Source organism: Bos javanicus, chromosome 4 (assembly GCF_032452875.1).
Source record: "Bos javanicus breed banteng chromosome 4, ARS-OSU_banteng_1.0, whole genome shotgun sequence".
Taxonomy (NCBI): domain Eukaryota; kingdom Metazoa; phylum Chordata; class Mammalia; order Artiodactyla; family Bovidae; genus Bos; species Bos javanicus.
In genome coordinates this window covers 45,598,730-45,612,593 of record NC_083871.1, presented here as the reverse complement: position 1 = coordinate 45,612,593, position 13,864 = coordinate 45,598,730, and the positions used below count along the sequence as shown (strand labels likewise).

At 36.4% G+C, this 13,864-nt stretch overlaps 1 protein-coding gene across 3 annotated transcripts in view; it reads left to right on the top strand.

Annotated features, from left to right (window-relative positions):
- Positions 1–13,864, top strand: part of RELN (reelin) — a 557,702-nt gene that overhangs the window by 157,914 nt on the left and 385,924 nt on the right. For all 3 annotated transcript variants that reach the window (XM_061413895.1, XM_061413894.1, XM_061413896.1), the window contains exon 3: positions 8,498–8,633. In XM_061413895.1, the coding sequence (XP_061269879.1) occupies positions 8,498–8,633 (136 nt within the window). The remainder of the gene's footprint in view (positions 1–8,497; positions 8,634–13,864) is intronic.

Here is a 13,864-nt window from a genome sequence, read left to right as displayed (position 1 = left end):
GATGCCATCCAGCCATCTCATCCTCTGTTGTCCCCTTCTCCTCCTGCCCCCAATCCCTCCCAGCATCAGAGTCTTTTCCAATGAGTCAGCTCTTTGCATGAGGTGGCCAAAGTAATGGAGTTTCAGCTTTAGCATCATTCCTTCCAAAGAACACCCAGGGCTGATCTCCTTTAGAATGGACTGGTTGGGTCTCCTTGCAGTCCAAGGGACTGTCAAGTGTCTTCTCTAACACCACAGTTTAAAAGCATCAATTCTTTGGCGCTCAGCTTTTTTCACAGTCCAACTTTCACATCCATACGTGACCACTGGAAAAACCATAGCCTTGACTAGATGGACCTTTGTTGGCAAAGTAATGTCTCTGCTTTTGAATATGCTATCTAGGTTGGTCATAACTTTCCTTCCAAGGAGTAAGTGTCTTTTAATTTCATGGCTGCAGTCACCATCTGCAGTGATTTTGGAGCCCAGAAAAATAAAGTCTGACACTGTTTCCACTGTTTCCCCATCTATTTGCTATGAAGTGATGGGACCAGATGCCATGATCTTAGTTTTCTGAATGTTGAGCTTTAAGCCAACTTTTTCACTCTCCACTTTCACTTTCATCAAGAGGCTTTTGAGTTCCTCTTCACTTTCTGCCATAAGGGTGGTGTTATCTGCATATCCGAGGTTATTGATATTTCTCCCAGCAATCTTGATTCCAGCTTGTGCTTTTTCCAGCCCAGCATTTCTCATGATGTACTCTGCATATAAGTTAAATAAGCAGGGTGACAATATACAGCCTTGACATACTCTTTTTCCTATTTGGAACCAGTCTGTTGTTCCATGTCCAGTTCTAACTGTTGCTTCCTGACCTGAATACAGATTTCTCAAGAGGCAGATCAGGTGGTCTGGTATTCCCATCTCTTGAAGAATTTTCCACAGTTTATTGTGATCCACACAGTTAAAGGCTGTTGGCATAGTCAATAAAGCAGAAATAGATGTTTTTCTGGAACTTCCTTGCTTTTTCCATGATCCAGCAGATGTTGGCAATTTGATCTCTGGTTTCTCTGCCTTTTATAACAAGAGGAAAAAAGTTATCCAATAACTATCTGGTGAGAATTTAATGTCTTTGAAGACAGAGAGGTAGAGGAGGAGGGGAGAGCATTTGAGTTTGTGCCTGGAGGAAGGCCCTCTATTCAGGTTCAGTCTCAGATGATATATGTTTGATCTCTGGATTTAGAGTTCTCTTGGATCAGCACAGGGGTCTGTCCTAGAATTGAAGTACTGCCACTGAAGGACAGAAGGAGGGAAGAAGCCAGTGGACAGTGTGAGATAGCAGATGGATTTGTGTTCCAGTTCTGTTTGCTAGCTCTTTTATTGACATGTGTTTAAATGTTGGCAAGTTACTGAAATCCACTGGTTCTTGGTAATTCTGTATCTTTTAAGTGGGAATGATAATAACAGCTAACACATATAGTACTGACTGTGTGTGTGTGCTCATTTAATCTTCGAGCCACCCTGGTATTATCATCTGCATTTTCCTGGAGAGGAAAGTGAGGAACAGAGTATTTGAGTAAGTGGCCCAAGATTCTGCAGTTCCTGATAGTGGAACAAAGGTCTGAACCCTGGCTGATTGTCTCCAGGGTCTGTGCTCTCAAACTTTCCCTTCTACTGCCTCTGTAGTAGTAGTAAGATAATAATATGGGTAAAACCCCTCACAGAGAGGGCATTTGATAAATGGTAGTGCTTGGAGAGGGATGGGGAGGGAGGGCAACAGCAGGAATTATCAACTTTGTAGTGAGTGAGGAAAGTATCAGGTTGACTTAGAATAAATTCTTTGAGCTTGGATTCTCATGCATTTTCTAACATATGCCCATAGAATATACACTTCCAGAATGATTTTTTTTTAAGATTTTAGTACTTTTTTGCTTCTACATTTAAATCTGAAACTGAATTGCCTTCAAATCAGTGCTTCAAAAGTTAAATACACCCATTGCATAAGTGTGAGTGTGGGCGCATATACTCTTCATTATCTTGTACCACTACTTGAAAGCTGTTCTTTTCACATCCATTTTCATCAGGCTGGTACTTCACAGATAAGCTGCAATGAGGATGTTTTCAGGAAGTTCAGTGATTACTTTTCAGCATATAAAATAATGTTTAGCTTTGCTGAGATATTTGTGTACATTAACCTAGCAAAGAAGGCAAATAATAGACAAGACAGATTCTGTAAGTAAACATTTATTCATATTTGAATCAGATGAAAAGATTAAAGGGTGACATAAAGGAACTCTATAATTCATTTTCTCTCTTCACTTAAAATTTAAGACTAACTTTCCAGACTGCATTTTTAGAAGAGTCTACTTTTTTATTAACTGATGTAAGTTTTTAGATATCCTTTTTTTCTTTTTAAATTGTATTTATTATGGAGGATAATTGCTTTATAGTGTTGTGTTGATTAGATATCCCTTTTAAACAAAGAGCCAATGATGAAAATAAAAGGGAACAAAGCATCTTAAATATATGTTTTTTCTTACACTTTTTGTATAGATACAAGTTAATATATTTACTAAGCTTCCTGACAAAATATTCTACCATACTTTCTGAAGTGTTTGAAACAGTAAAATACTTATTTTAAAATTTTGTCATTTTTATGTATGAAGGTTACATTTATCACAAATCAAAAACCTCTAATCTTAATGTACTTTCCCTTTATTTCGTGATATCCCCTCCCCAGATGCCTTATTTCTTGAATTCCACAAAAAGCCAGGACATGCTTCTACCCACTTTAACAATAACCGTGGCAAATAACAGGCTCAACACATTGGAGTAATCCACATCTTTAATCTATAACATACATCCAACATGAATGTGTAATTTTCCTACTACCTTGGTTATTTTTTGATAATAAAGTCTTCAGAGTATTTCTTGGAAGTGAATAGCCTACATTTTTATGAGTATATGTACATTTTATTTTCAAGATGGAGGAATCATAGAGATTCTAGTTAAAGCTCTGAAGACCCAAGGTATGCACATTAAAAGCATAGAAGAGTATTCCTGAGGGAAAATGGAGTTCATACAAGGTTTAGTCATAAACTTAAAATAACTGAAGACATGTCAAGGAAAAATGACATCCTGGAAGGCATAGAAATCTGTATCACTGTCTTAAAAGGTATCATGGAAGCATCTTGAGAACAATTAAAGACATTGTGAGCCTAATCTTGCAGAAGCGTAATGTGGATAAAGGAAATTCTTACATGGATTCCTATCCTTTAACCACAACTTTGAGAAAACAGGTGCTAGATATTCTAAACTAGATATCCAGTGGTTTGAAGAACTTAATGAATTAAAAACATTCATACTTTGTCAAATGAATAGTTGTTTTATAAACGTATTGATTATTTCTTGATACAGTAATCATAACTATGTGAATATTCCTATGTGTGTCCATGATAAGGAAAATATATCTGTAATATCAGTGCCTTAAAATCTGTCAAGACAGTTATCAATCTCATAGAGACTCACAGTTTGAAAGATATACTTTACTTTTTTGTCCAAAGTTAGACCAAGAGAGCCATACTTCCCAAGAGAGCCATACTTCCTGAATTGCTTTCTTTCTCTCATGGTCCAATTCTCTTGCAAAAGAATTCCACAGAAAACAATTTTGTATGAAAGTTTGCACATAGCCACAACAATGAAAATAAAACATTGATTGTAACTACATTATACACATATATATTTTATGTGTATATACCTCCCTGAGATTCACAGTGTAATTAAATTCTTTTATCATATATCTGATTTTCTCTTTTTCAAGTAATTTTAAAATTCAATGTATATATCCTATTATCCAGCATGCAGCAGAGGAAAACACCATCATACCTTTAAATTCATTATCAAATTCAAATTAAAGTTACCCAAGAGTAGGCTTCCAAATCACATTTATTACTTAGATGATATATGTCTTTCATGACATGAAAGCCATTAAAAAGATCACTATGGCGGATGCAGTAAATTGTGTTTCACAGAACGCTGCAAGCTGACATTGACTTCTCTCCTTCTCCTGGATCTCATTATGTGCCTACCTCTGCCCGTTATATCTGCCTTTGTGAGCTGTCCTCCTATTTTTCTTCTGTTCATTTAAATTGTACCCAGAGAGCTAAGGAACTGAAAGGAGTCTTAGTGATCATGGATCAGCAGTTTATAGTCACTGGAACTGAAGCTTGAGAGGGAGCACCCTGACCAAGGTCATGCAGCAGCGGTGACAGAGCTAAGGGTACAGTCTTGTGCTTATCCTCTGCTGCCTCATGTGTATAAACAAATATGGGAAATCTTAGCTTTTCCCTCAAAATTCAACTCTTCAACAGAGCCATTTCTTTTTACTTTTTCTATCATGGTTTACTACAAGATATTGAGTACAGTTCCCCATGCTCTGCAATAGGACCTTGTTGTTAACAGTCATTTCTGACTGTGCAGCAAGGATTCTGGTTTGCATCCAGGCTGTACTACCATTGCTATATAAACTATAGTCGAGTTTTTACCTCCATTATCTTATTTTCCTAATGGGTAAAATGGAGAAAATAACAGCTCTTACTGCGTAGGATTGTTTAAAAGCCTTAAACAAGTTCATTAACTGCTTAGAATAGTGTCAGGCCATAGTAAGTGCTCAAGAAGCATTAGTTGTTCTTATAGTTGTCCACATTAATCACTCTTTCTCTTCTGTTTTGTGTTTTTCACGAATAGCACCCAGTTAGTGCTTGCTTATTTTCTAGTTGTTTTATTTAGAATATTAGTTTATTCTAGTTCTCTCTTCTCACCTGAAGTCATTTCAAGGTCGGGACAATGTCCTCCTGTATTTCTTCTTTGTAGCTAAATATGGTCTAACCCAACATTTGATGCAACACAGGGATTCTGTAAATATTATTGTCTTTGCTGACTCACTCAGAATGTCTGGGAACTGGTATTTATTCTATCTCTTCAGGTGATTCTGCTGTGTAGCCAAGTTGGAGAACTGCTGTGCTGGATGGTTGGATTGCAAGAATGTTATCCTATGGAGTATTTACCCACGGCAGGGCATGAGGCAATTGCAATTCTATATCTACCTTATAAAATTCTTTCAAATAATATGCAGTCTAGACATTGACTCACTTTCTCAGAGGAGCTTTGAGGAGTGAGGAGGTATTTGAATATGAATCCTGTTACCAAGGTTCTGAGACCCTGAAACCTTATTTTGTTTGATTCATTTCCCTTCCCACATAATTGCAGCTGTAACTTTTGCTTTTCCTTTCTGGCCAAGCTGACTCTTGCAGATGTGTCATTTCCCATACACTGGATCCCTGCTTTATGCCTGACCAGAGAGGCATGGCAATTCCTTAGTCACAGCTACTGAGTCTCCTTCAGCACTCTATGATTTCCCTGGAAGTCTGACATCTTCTCTAACCTTGTGGTTTCTCTGACTTGGTGACTTTCATCCTTTTGTTGCAAGATACAGCTTAAATTTATATATGTATATATATAAGTGTAAATATATATATTCAATATGTATAAATATATGCGCATATATACATATATAAATTTACATTTATATATACATATATGTATATTTAAATTACATGTATAAAATTACATGTATAATGTAAATTTATATATTTATATATAAATGTAGATATATATTCAATATATATAAATATATATTCAAATATATACATATATAAATATATGTATATATATGAATGAGAAAAAAAAGCATTATTAGGATATGTCAAAATATATACTATTTCTTTGGCCAGTATGACCTATTCTGAACAACTTGCTATTCTAGAAGATTCTGTTTCATTAGTTGATATAACATATATATAATTTATATTGTCTTTTATTCTTATAGTATTTTTTTTATATTTAGAAAATATTTCTTGAGTATCTGAAGTGTGTCATACATTGTGATAGTTGCTTGAAATACAAAGATTAAAGACATAGTCCCTCATAGACTCTCTGTAGAGGTAGTCAAGAGTATGATGGAGTGATGTATGGACTGTTGTGATGGCATGTAGGTAGGGCACCTGTTCAAACATGGAAGTACTGTACCAGATGCTTCCATATGTATTGGGTAATTTAATTCTCCAAATAACTTTAGGATGGAGTAGACATGGTGTTTTCATTTTATAGACTAGAAAACTATCTCAGAGAGAAGCCATTTACCCAAGTTCACAAAGCCAATTTTATTAAATTTTCGACTGTCCACTCATGGCAATGTTTTTTATTTATAAACTTTATTTTTAGAGCAGCTTTAGGTCACAGGAAAATTGAGTAAAAGGTACATAGATTTTCCATACACCACCCTCCTCCAACCTTCTGGCTGTCTTGCACCGCAGTGGTATCTTTGTTATAACAGGTCAACCTGCACTGACCCATCATTGTCACTCAAAGTCCATACTTTACACTAGGTTTCATTTTTGGTGTCGTGTATTCACCATTGTATTATTATATGGAATAGTTTCACTGGCCTAAATTTCTCTGTGCTCTGCTTATTCATATCTCCCATCTTCCCTCCCAACCCCTAGCAACCACATTCTCTGTAATTTTGCCTTTTCCAAAATGTCACATGGTTGGAATCATACAGCATGTAGTTCTTTCATATTGGCTTCTTTCATTTAATAATATTTACTTTTTTATTTGAGACGGGCCTGGCAATGCACTCCAATATTCTTGCCTGGAGAATCCCATGGATAGAGGAGCCTGGCGGGCTATAGTCCATAGGATTGCAAAGAGTTGGACACAACTGAAGTGACTTAGCACAGCACAGGACAGCACAACACTTATTCATGTTTTTTCATGGCTTGATAGCTCATTTCCTTTCAGCTCTGAATAATATTCTGTTGTTTGTATGTATCACACTTTATTTACCCATTCACTTACTAAAGGATGTCTTGGTTGCTTCCCAGTTTTGACAGTTATGAATAAAACTGCTATATACATCCATGTGCAGGTTTCTGAGTGGACATCAATTTCCAGTGTATTTGGGTGAATACCAAGGAGTGTGCTTTCTGGATTATATGGTTAGAGTATGTCTATATTTGTAAGAAAATGCCAAACTGTGTCTATATTTGTAAGAAAATGCCAAATTCCAAAGTGGCTATACCATTTTGTATTCTCACTGGCAATGAATAACATGTATACCTGTAGCGGATTCATTTTGATATTTGGCAAAACTAATACAATTATGTAAAGTTTAAAAATAAAATAAAATTAAAAAAAACTTAAAGATCCTCAATAAATATTTACTAAATAAATAAATACCAAATAAGAACAAGGATTATTGTAATCTGAAGATTTTTCTCTTTCTTAAAGGAATTTTGTCACTTTAATAAATATCCTAATTATGTAAAAAAAAAAAAAAGAATTCCTGTAGCTCCATATCCTCACTAGCATTTAGGACTGTCATTATTTTGGACTTTGGTCAAATACTAGGTGTGTAGTAGCATCTCATTGTCTTAATTTGTAATTCTCTAATGACATATGATATTGAATATCTTTTCATATGCCTACCTGCCATCTGTATAACTTGTTTGCCTGTTTTTAAAAATCAAGTTCATTTTCTTAGTGTTGAGTTACCTATTAATATTTTATATCTGAGGTAAACATGAGAAGATCATTTTATTACAAAGGAGAAAAAGCATCTCCTGACACTTCAGCTGGGAGCTGACCTGGTACTCAGCTATGCCATGATGATCTCGTGTTGAAAATGAGCAGTTTCATAGGTTATCTACTCTGAGACAGAGTAGATGTGGTTTGAGACAAAAACAAGACTACTTTTTAATCATGCCTGAACATACACAAAAGCAAGAACACAGTACAAACCACAAGCATGACCAACATTCCCTCGCCATGCTAATGTGATCGCTGCTGCTGTTATCAACCTCAACTGCAGCTCTTCTCTATTCCTCATGTCTCATAGATAAAAATTAAGATACTCAGTGATAAAATTGCTCCTACTTTCTAATAGTACCAAGATTGGAATCAAAACCACCTTTCCCTGGAACCTCCCCAACAAGACTGAGGGGGTTCCCAGGATGCAGGACTTTCAGTACCATAATCAGGAAATAATCTAACACAAACCCAAATATTTTAACAAGCTCCTGCTAACATCCTCCTACTGAGATACCTCCAGATTCTCAGTAGTATTTGGTGACCCTTGCTGCAAACACTTCCAATAAGTCCGACCTTGTTTCACTTGCAGGTGTGGTCCTGGTGGTCTTTGGTGATGGGGAAAGACCAATCAACAAAATCAAAATTAAGCAAATATTATAACAATTAATTTAGTAGATTGCTCCTTAACAATAATGTTTTAAAGGATTAATTTCCTTCTGACAATAGAAAATAGAAAACTGCACAACTTAATAGGGAAGCCAGACAGCATGTTGAATGTTAACATAAAAAAAAACAGAAAATATTGTTATGCCATCATATGAAGGACTTTGTTTTGTTGTTTTTATAACAACACCCTTTCCTTTCTGTTTGTCAGGTATCATGTCTGACCACCAATTTGGTAACCAGTTTATGTGCAGTGTAGTAGCCTCTCATGTGAGTCATCTGCCCACAACCAACCTCAGCTTCGTCTGGATTGCTCCACCTGCTGGTACAGGCTGTGTGAATTTCATGTAAGTACCCAAAGTGTCTGTGACTGGTACAGAAGGCAAATGTATTATCAAACCAAACTTGGATCTACCCGCCTGTGTACAGTAAAATCAATCAATGGACAGCATCTTGTGGTGAAAGGAAGTACAATGTTTATCACAAGGCACCAAGGAAGGAGTCCATGTAGCTAGTGCTCAAGAGATTTGAACTCCCCAGTGATTAGGTTTTTAAAGACAGGATGAGGGAGAAGGTTGCAGGATGTGTGATCAGTTCATAGACATTCTTTCAATTGATTGATGGTAAGGCAATCAGAAGTCAGTATAATCAACCTTCTGGTTCCAACCAGTCTGGAGTCAAGATGCCTGTGGCAGCATACAGTTAACTTCTACCTGGTAGGGGTTTCAATATCTGCAAAGTAGCTCAAAATATTACCTGAAGCTCTTGAGGAGGAACTCAAGGTCCTTGAATTTGTTTAATAGCTAAACTATTATTATTTTTCTTGCTTGACTGTTTTCCTTTGTTTCTGCATTTTCTTCTCTGATTAAATTTATGCTTTGGCACTTTGGGGAAGGCCTGGGAGGCTAAAGTTTTTCTACAAGTAATAGACAGGCATGCATAGGCTTCTCTAGTAGCTCAAATGGTCAAGTGTCTGCCTGCAATGCAGGAGACCCAGGTTCAATCCCTGGGTTGGGGAGATCCTCTGGAGAAGGAAATGGCAACCCACTCCAGTATTATTCTTGTCTGGAGAATTCCATGGACAGAGGAGCCTGGTGGGCTACAGTCCATGGAGTCACAAAGAGTCGGACCTGACTGAGCAACTAACACACACACACATACACACACACACACACATGAGGCAGGAGTAGGACATGCAGTGGTCTGTCTGCAAAGGCCCCATAGAGTCCTTCTTGGTTACATAACCTCTCTGAGGTTATGTATATAGTAACTATTTAAAGGTATTATTTTAGCAGGTTTAATTAAAACCATTCATTTTGGTGTCAAAAAAGGCCAAAATTGCAAAAATAAAACTTTAATAAGATAAAAGTATGTGAAGAAATGAAGACAATAGGGAAATGATTTTCAGAAAATAAGATGAAAACAGATACAAAAAAAATGCTATGAGGATCCACACACAGTTTAGAAGAAGACCAGAGATTTAGAGATTCCACTTTTAGCTAAACCTAGCCACAAGTGCCAAGAGGAAAACATAAATAGTTAGCTAATTCATGGTGGTAGGAAGTCAGAACTGTATAGAAACTTACTGACTCTCTCCTGTGCTCATCAGGAGGAAACAGGGAAGGGTAGTGAGCAGTGTCTCAATAGCATCCTTAGATAAACACTGCACTGTGGTTCAGAGTCTGTGACTTGTGACATCTCTCAATGCAGATCATTCCCCTACTCCTGCCACACAATCGTCACTCCTCATCTGTCTTATCTCTTTTTTTCTCCCACTGTATTTTTTTTTCAGTTCTAACACATAATATGCTTCATTTATTTATGTATGTTATTTATTGTCTGATTGTTCCTGCTGAAATGCAGGTTCCTTGAAGATATGAATGGTTTTCTGTTTTGTTCACTGATTCACCCCAGTTATCTAATACAGTTCCTGCACACACTGGAAGCACTACCTAAATATTTGTTTAATAGATGAGTAGGCCAATGGAATAAGTTCTGAAACAGCTATTCTATGGGCAGTCAGGTGAAACAGGACTGGAATTCATCTTGAATACTGTTCTATGCCAGCCTTCTCCTCAGACAGCCAGATCCTGTAAAACCTGAATACTCCAAAATTTACCACTGCCTTTTCTTCTCCCTTAATAAAATACAGTTCATTATCAAGGGTGTATGTCACATCACTGATTATATATTTTCTCTGCCTATCCTCTGGGTTACTCAGGCTGGAAACATCAGATTCCTCCACCCGGCTGGTTGACATTTAATCCCATCATTTTCTCCCTCAGAAAGTTTTTCACCCTTGAACCCTTTCTTTCCAGTACCTCTTGCTAAGGTGCTTGCAGTAGCTTCCTAACTGTTTTACCTCCAGCCTATTTCTCATCCAGTCCATCTCACAGTTAATCTTCCAAAGGCACAACAAAGTGTGATTGCTCAAAACTTGGATAGCCTAAGACTTTCTTCTAAAGGCCAGCTTTTTGGAGTGGGTTTGAGGGCGCTTTCAAATCTTGCAGTTTATCAACTCCTTTCTTGTCTCCCATTACCTCTGCCTCCTGATGGTCACAAATTGGCAGCATATCCCACAATTCCCTAAACATTCCCTGACTTTTCTCTTTCTCCATGCTTTTCCCTTAGCTTGGAACGCATATTCTCTCAAATTCAGTTGTTAAATTCTTACTCATTCTTCAAGCTGCCATTCATTCTTAAGTAAAAATCTTCTATAAAGCTTTCTGAGATATCAGCAACATAATTGATGTGTATTGTCACATTTTGCTTATAACTCTGTTATTCGTGTGTACTAAGTCACTTCAGTCATGTCTGACTCTTTGCGACTCTATGGACCATAACGAGCCAGGCTCCTCTGTCCATGTGATTCTCTTGGCAAGAATACTGGAGTGGGTTGCCATGCCCTTTCCCAGGAATTCTTTCTGACCCAGGTATTGAACTTATGTCTCTTACGTCTCCTGCATTAGCAGGTGGGTTCTTTACTATTAATGCCACCTGGGAAGCCCAACTCTGTTATAATGCTGACTATATTTTACTATTTACTTATATTTGATTTAAATTCTTGCTTTTTCTATTATATTAGATTGGAAAAGGACAAATTCTTATTTCTTCATGATTCCTCCTCAGTTGGTTCAAGGACTTATATACACAGGAATCACAGAAAATATCCTTTGAATTCTGCATCCTAGGAGACTGGGGAAGGGGTTATTCTAGGACCTTCCACATGTTCTCAAGTCCCTTATATTAAACAGTATGGTACAGTGGACCCTCTATATCTATGGTTTGTGTATCCAGGGAAAAATCCAGGGATATTGAGTGCCAACATTGTATCTGTTGTACAATGTTGTCTATTTCTTTAGTTTAATAGTAACCTCTGACTCTTTTTTGGCACACTTTGTCTTACTCATGTTGGCACTTATTAGGATAATTTAAATTCTTGCTATTCATAAGCTCTTCATTTAAAACAAGAATTACTTTAAAAAAAAACACACAAAGTAAATCTGTGCCAGCTGTACAGAACTGCATATTTACAAATAGATACAGTTTTTAATTTAATCTGTTTTAAAATGATATTTAATGGCTTGTGGCATCACTGTTCCTGGGATATCAAATTGTATTCTCTTAGAAATAATGTATTGCATGTCAGCTCCAAACAATATTTTATTAGCATTTGGTAAAAAAAAAAAATACAATTTGATAATGGGTAATTTTTACTCATTACAAAGAAGTTTACATACCCTCACTTATATTTCCTAATAAAATTTTGATGATGCACTTTGCACCTTTCAACTTTCTTAGTAAATGTTTAAGTCTATGCTTATTGTAAGCAATGACTATGTTGAATGTTACATAACATAGCTGCCACCTGTGTGGGCAAGATGCTTTTATTGATCTCTTTTCCTAATTAGTTTGTGAGAGAGTGTAGGGAAACTGAAGATTAAACATGAACTACTGAACAATTCATTTGAAATTTTCTGAGCTAAAGTCTTACAATTTCTTACCTTTGTTTCTTACTGTAGTATTTATTACATGTTGAGTAGAGCTATATGTAAGGATCAGTATCTGTAATTAGTATGTGGCCAGCAATACTTGAAGAAGATTTCTAGTGTTCAATATTAATTTAAACATTACACACACACAGAAAAAACCCACAAAATCCTATGGCATTTGAAACATAAATATACTTTGATTCTGTATTTTCTGACTAACCCCCAAAATTAAAGCTTTTACTTTTTAAGATAGGGAAAATTACTTTTAGTAAATTAAACTTCAACCCTACTTACATGCTTTTGTAATGTACTTTGTATGAGGTTTTCATATCATTAGTTAATTCACTGTTCTTATTGTTGTTCAGTTGCTCAGTCATGTCTGACTCTTTGCAACCCCATGGACTGCAGCACGCCAGGCTTCCCTGTGCTTCACTATTTCCTGGAGTTTGCTCAAACTCATGTCCATTGAGTCAGTGATGCTATCCAACCATCTCATCCTCTTTCTCCTCCTTCTCCTCCTGCCCTCAATCTTTCCCAGCATCAGGGTCTTTTCCAGTGAGTCATCTCTTCACATCAGGTGACCCAAGTATTGGAGCTTCAGCTTCAGTATCAGTCCTTCCAGTGAATATTCAGGACTGACTTCCTTTAGGATTGACTGATTTGATCTCCTTGCTGTCCAAGTGACTCTCAATAGTGTTCTCCAGCACCACAGTTTGAAAACATTAATTCTTTGGCTCTCAGCTTTCTTTATGGTCCAGCTCTTACATCTATATATGACTAGTGGAAAAAACATAGCTTTGACTAGATGGACCTAGTTGGCAAAGTGATATTTCTGCCTTTTAATATGCTATCTAGGTTTGTCATAGCTTTTCTTCCAAGGAGCAAGTGTCTTTTAATTTCATGGCTTTTCTGTCCACAGTGATTTTGGAGCCAAAGAAAATAGTCTGTCACCTTTTTCATTTTTTACCCATCTATTTGCCATGAAGTGATGGACGGTATCCCATGATCTCAGTTTTTTGAATGTTGAGTAGTAAGCCAGCTTTTTTCACTCTCTTCTTTCACTTTCATCAAGAGACTCTTTAGTTTCTCTTAGTTTGTTCATTCATGTCATTATTTAATTTTTCACATGTATGTTTTCTTTTATAACTGGGCTTGAAATCCTCCAAGATCAGGGACTGCATTAGGTATTTTTATGTAACTAATAGTTCTTAATACCAAACTATAGACAATGGAAGGCCCTTGATAAGTTTTTTCTTGCTTTATTTTTTATTTTATTTCATTTCTTGAGGTATAGTTGACTTATAGTGTCATGTTAGTTTCAAGTGTATGGCACAGTAATTCATATATATATGCACGTACATGCATATATATATTCCTTTTTAGATCCTCTTCCCTTATAGGTTATTACAAAATATTTAGTCAGTAAATATTTCTTAATAGCTAATAATGACATATTTCACTGATTCTAAAATACAGACTTTTTTTTTTCTTTACATTTTGAAATCTCTTAAGTTGCTTCTTACACCTTTCCTGGTGGCTCAGTAGTAAAGAATCCACATGGATTTGATCCCTGTGTTAGGAGCATC